Genomic DNA, 4,907 nt, shown 5'->3' on the forward strand with positions numbered 1-4,907 from the left:
GCAACAATCTTTAAATTATTTATGTACAAAATATTCTATGATTAGGAGATCCTTGGATCTCATTTGATACCATTAATTTTTTATTTTAAAATTCAAAAAAAATCAAAGCAAAAATATATTTATGATATTACATTATTTTTATATTTTGAGATTTATTATTATTAAAAAGTAAGAAATTCTTGTTTTTTCTTTTTTTAATGAGAAATTTTTATTTTTTATCGCTATTATTGGCACTGCTTTCATCGTCATTTTTGCTCCCATTTTCATCGCTGCTATTATTACCACAATTGTCACCATCATCTTCACTATATTTTTCTATTACCATCATTTAAACTATTGCTGTAGTCATCTTCACAGCACCGTCACTACTATAATCATAGTTATCGCTACTATCATTATAACCTCTACCAAACTATCATCATTATCATAGCTATAACTATTTCATTGATGCCCGTGGTACTATTTCGCACCACAACCATATTGCTAACATTTTTACAATTATCACTGCCACTCTTTTGCCACCACTATCACTAGCTCTTTAGCCATCATTATCTTTTTTTTTTTTAATTTTTTTGAAATAATTACCGATATGATCAAAGTGATGCCAAATCTTTGTGTTATCTTGTGTTATTTAAATTATCTATTTTGAACCATTTCATAAATGCATATGCCAACCTTCCAAATCATATGATTTTTTTTATATTTAAATAATATAATTTTTAATATACAAATCATTTAGAGATAGTAGATTATATTTTATGACTCAAATTATCAATGTCAGGCTCATATTTTATTGTTAGAATTGATCAATTTGATCCGGTTCATCTCATGGCATATAATAAAAAATTAAAAAAATAAAATGAACATGAAGGCATTCAGGTCACCACTAAATGCATCTACATCTTGAAATTTTTAATAATTTTCATGCAAGATAAGTCGTTTCTACGTATTCAATTAGCAACAAATATTTCTCATTATATTTTTATCTAAAATATTAAATAACTTTTTATCAATCCCCTCTCCTTTTGAACGTGAGTTAGCATTTCCCGCAGAACAACTCCAAATAGCCAAGCATTGCATTTTATCTTCTACTTTCTCTAGATCAACTTTAATGCCAGTATATAGGAGAGAAATATTTTTTAAAAATTAAACTTTATTATTAAAAGTGCTAGTAGTACTCTAGTAATAAGATGGAGTTGAAATTTTTAATACTTCAATTTTAATAGCAGAATGACTACCTACAAGAGAAGCTTTACATTATACTACACATATATTATGGGCTTCTTAAATTTATTTAGAAAGGAGTTCTTTAATAATCATTAGATAGCTTTCAAATTCATCGTCCGCTGATGATAAATTTTATCTCATTTTACAAGATTATTTGAATATGGTACATAAATTTATTTTTTTTTTCATATTTATTTACAGAGAATTGAATATAATTGATTGGATGACATCTTACGTGGCTAATTATAGTGATATTATATTATGAAATTTCATTTCAGATTTTTTTTGCTTAATTTTTTTTAAATTTTAAATATTTTATTTTTTTATTTATTTTTTATGATTTAATTTTTCGATTTATCAAGAAAAAAAAAAAAAAAACGCGGCGCTCCGTCGAACGCCGCATCCCGCCCTCGGAAGTCTGAAGGAACACTCTGGACAAGTATCGGCTAATCTGCGTCACAGGATAAGAGGGAACTCGCTGGAACAGCCCGAAAAATTAAACGGACGGACAGCATGAATTATAGTTAAAAACCAACGGCGGATTTCCACAAACGATGAGCACCCCATATCTACATTCTGCACGCACGCATAAAGTTCGTACTCCACTTAATAAATACATCCGCATATTTTCTCAATCAAACGCATCCCATCCGTCCATGCAAGGCGGCACAGATCCTCCAAGCCATTCCTATTTGACGACGCCCCACATAGACGGACAGGATGGGTTCCAGTGGACAACGGAGCGTCAGATTGAAATCTCGCATAGAGATTTATATACATTCGGTGCGCTATCGCGCACGTGTCGGCCTATTTAATGCCACGTCAGTCCACTACCGCCTTCTTCCCCACAAGAGGCGCGAGAGAGCGAACGAGAGAGGGAGGGGGAGGGAACTGGCGTTGTGCATCGCTTCGCTTCCATCGCCGGCGTTGCAGAAAGGTTGAGCTCGGGGCTGCCACGCCACACAGAGAGAGAGATGGGGGAGGTGAAATCCGAAGCCGTTTCTTTTCGGATTTCGTTTGCAGAAGGTTTTATCGATTATTTTATTGGAAATATGTGATTTTGATGGCAGGAGGAGAAGAAGCCGGAGGAGGGGAAGAAGGAGGAGAAGCCGAAGGAGACGGAGGAGAAGAAGGAGGAGGCGAATGCGGAGGAAGGGAAGAAGGATGACGGCGGCGGCGGAGGAGGAGGAGGGGCGGGGGAGAAGAAGGAGGGCGGTGGGGGGGACGAGAAGAAGGGGGAGGCGGCACCACCTCCCCTTCCACCGGAGGAGATCGTGATGCAGGTTTACATGCACTGCGAGGGCTGCGCTCGGAAGGTGAAACGCAGCTTGAAGGGATTCGAAGGTATAAAAATCTCTTCTTTGTATCTAAAAATCGCTTTTTTTTGTGTTAATTTTGGGGGAAAATCGAGATAATTTTTTTTTTCTTTTTTTCTTTTTTTTGTGTCGTGGTTGAAGGAGTGGAGGAGGTGAAGACGGACTGCAGGATCCACAAGGTGGTGGTGAAGGGGAAGAAGGCGGCGGAGGATCCGTTGAAGGTGGTGGAAAGAGTCCAGAAGAAGACGGGCCGCAGGGTGGAGCTTCTCACTCCCCTGCCGCCGCCCAAGCCGGAGAAGAAGGAAGAGGAGAAGAAGGAAGAGAAACCGAAGCCGGAGGAGAAGGAGGAGGAGGTCGGTTAACTAATCCTCTTTTCTCCTTAATCTCTCTTCGTCTCAATCTATCAAAGCTAGCTCTGTTTTCTTCTTAATAGTTTCTCTGAGCTCTGTTTTCTTCTCCTCTCCAGCCACCAGTGATAGCAGTGGTGCTTAAGGTCCACATGCATTGCGAGGCCTGCTCCCAGGAGATTAAGAAAAGGATCCTAAAGATGAAAGGTTATCCCTCCTTTCACCCTTTTTCCCTTTTTAAAAAGTCTTTATTTTTTTTTTTCTTTCTGAAATACCAAAGAAAAAAGGAAGTTCCTTTTTCATATTAGAATCCGAGCTGCATTTTTTATGTTTTCCTTCTGGATCTGGTTCAAAATATAGCAAAAAGAAGGTTTTTTTTTTCTTTTTCTTTTTTTTTTTAAGAGTAGTACTCAGTGTATCATCCCTGGATTTTTTCTTTTCTAGTTCCAGTTGTTCTAACTCATTCTATTTTAAAAATTTAAGGAAAAGCTTCCACTTTTTTTGTTCTTTAATGGATTCAGATTCAGATAGATTTCTGTGATGCTCTCTTTGGTCCAAGTGATTCGTGCGTTACCTGCCATGTTCCCATCCTTAATTTTTTTAAAAATTGTATTCTTGATGAATTCAGTGGGTTTCTCTGGTTTTCTCTCTGCTCTCGGTGTTTGAAACTCTTCTCTCCCTTAGAGATTTCGATCCAAAGCTCCTTTTTTTTTTTTTTTTTTTTTTTTGTGGATATATTGTGGTATTGGTCTAAGAATTTGGATTTTCCTGGGGGAAATGAAGCAGGGGTCCAGTCAGTGGAGCCGGATCTGAAGGCTGCGCAGGTCACGGTGACCGGGGTGGTCGACCCGGCGAAGCTGGTGGAGTACGTCTACAAGCGGACGGGGAAGCACGCGGTGGTCGTGAAGCAGGAGCCGGTGGAGAAGAAGCCGGACGACGAGAAGAAGGCCGCCGACGGCAAGGACGGCGGCAAGGACGAGAAGAAGGCCGACGCGGGCGGCGAGAAGGCCGAGGGGGAGAAGAAGGATGAGAAGGAGGGCGGTGGAGACGGTCGAGAGAAGGAGAAGGAAAACGAGGGCACCGGTGGAGCGGCGGAGGACGCTGCGGCGGCGGCCGTCGGCGGCGCCGCAAAGGTGGTGGATTTGATGAAGAACGAGTTCTACTACTACTATCCGAGATACGGGGTGGGATACGCGTACCCCCCTCACTCTTATCTCCCTCAGGCTTATCCTTACCCCCCTCAGATCTTTAGCGATGAGAACCCCAACGCGTGTACTGTTATGTAAAAATGGAGAATGTCGGGGGGTGGGTGAGATAAAAATTTCTTTGCGGTATCTACCCCGGCAAACATATAATTAGAAATAAGTATCTCTTTTTGAGGTCTTTTTTTTTTTTTTTTGCCTCTCTCCCATGTAAGTATTCTGTCTTTTTTTTTCCCTTTCCTTTTGCCCCCTTTCTTATCTCCTTTCATCTTTATCTCGTTATTTTATGAGAAAAATCTGTTTGGCGAATTGTAGAATTTGGATATTTGTGCTTTCTTTCCAGTGATATGTTAGTTAAGCTCTAGTTGGTCTCTTTGGGCTGGTATTTTGTGTAAGAAATTTTTTACTAGTTCCAAGTTTTGGTGGGAAGCTTCTGGAAATGTGAGTAAAGGAAGGTGAGGGAAATGACATTTATGTTTGGTATTTTGCTCAGGTTATGCAGGCGTTAGGACCCAGGGCTTTAGGTCCATCTCCATCTTTTATGTGATTACAGTTATATATGGATGGATTGGTTTTATTTGAGCTTTGATTAGATTTGGCTGCATGTTGTATTATTGCCAAACTTTTAATATCCATTAAATGCATGTGTGCATGGAGTTTGTTATGTTCTCTTTGTTCGGGCAAAAGGTGGCCAATGGGTACGTACAGCCTTTAATATGAAGCTTTTTATCACTACCAGGGTAAAGTGTGAGAAGTATCTTATCTTAGCCTTCTATATGATAGCGTGAGTTGGGCACTAGTGATATTCAAATGCC

At 39.5% G+C, this 4,907-nt stretch overlaps 1 protein-coding gene across 1 annotated transcript; it reads left to right on the forward strand.

Annotated features, from left to right (window-relative positions):
- Positions 1–2,055: 2,055 nt before the first annotated feature.
- On the forward strand, positions 2,056–4,401 carry LOC105032696 (uncharacterized). The gene is made up of 5 exons (XM_010907209.4): positions 2,056–2,210; positions 2,298–2,571; positions 2,685–2,896; positions 3,010–3,097; positions 3,677–4,401. Exons 1-5 carry the CDS (start codon positions 2,202–2,204, stop codon positions 4,174–4,176), a joined length of 1,083 nt encoding a protein of 360 aa, XP_010905511.1. The 5' UTR covers positions 2,056–2,201; the 3' UTR covers positions 4,177–4,401.
- The last annotated feature ends 506 nt before the right edge of the window (positions 4,402–4,907 follow it).

This window comes from Elaeis guineensis, chromosome 9 (genome assembly GCF_000442705.2).
Source record: "Elaeis guineensis isolate ETL-2024a chromosome 9, EG11, whole genome shotgun sequence".
Taxonomy (NCBI): Eukaryota; Viridiplantae; Streptophyta; class Magnoliopsida; order Arecales; family Arecaceae; genus Elaeis; species Elaeis guineensis.

Bases quoted from the DNA above. Each gene is read 5' to 3' on its own strand.
- LOC105032696 (XM_010907209.4), top strand. The intron at 2,572-2,684 runs GTATAAAAATCT...TCGTGGTTGAAG, and splicing joins CAGCTTGAAGGGATTCGAAG to GAGTGGAGGAGGTGAAGACG. The intron at 3,098-3,676 runs GTTATCCCTCCT...GAAATGAAGCAG, and splicing joins AAGGATCCTAAAGATGAAAG to GGGTCCAGTCAGTGGAGCCG.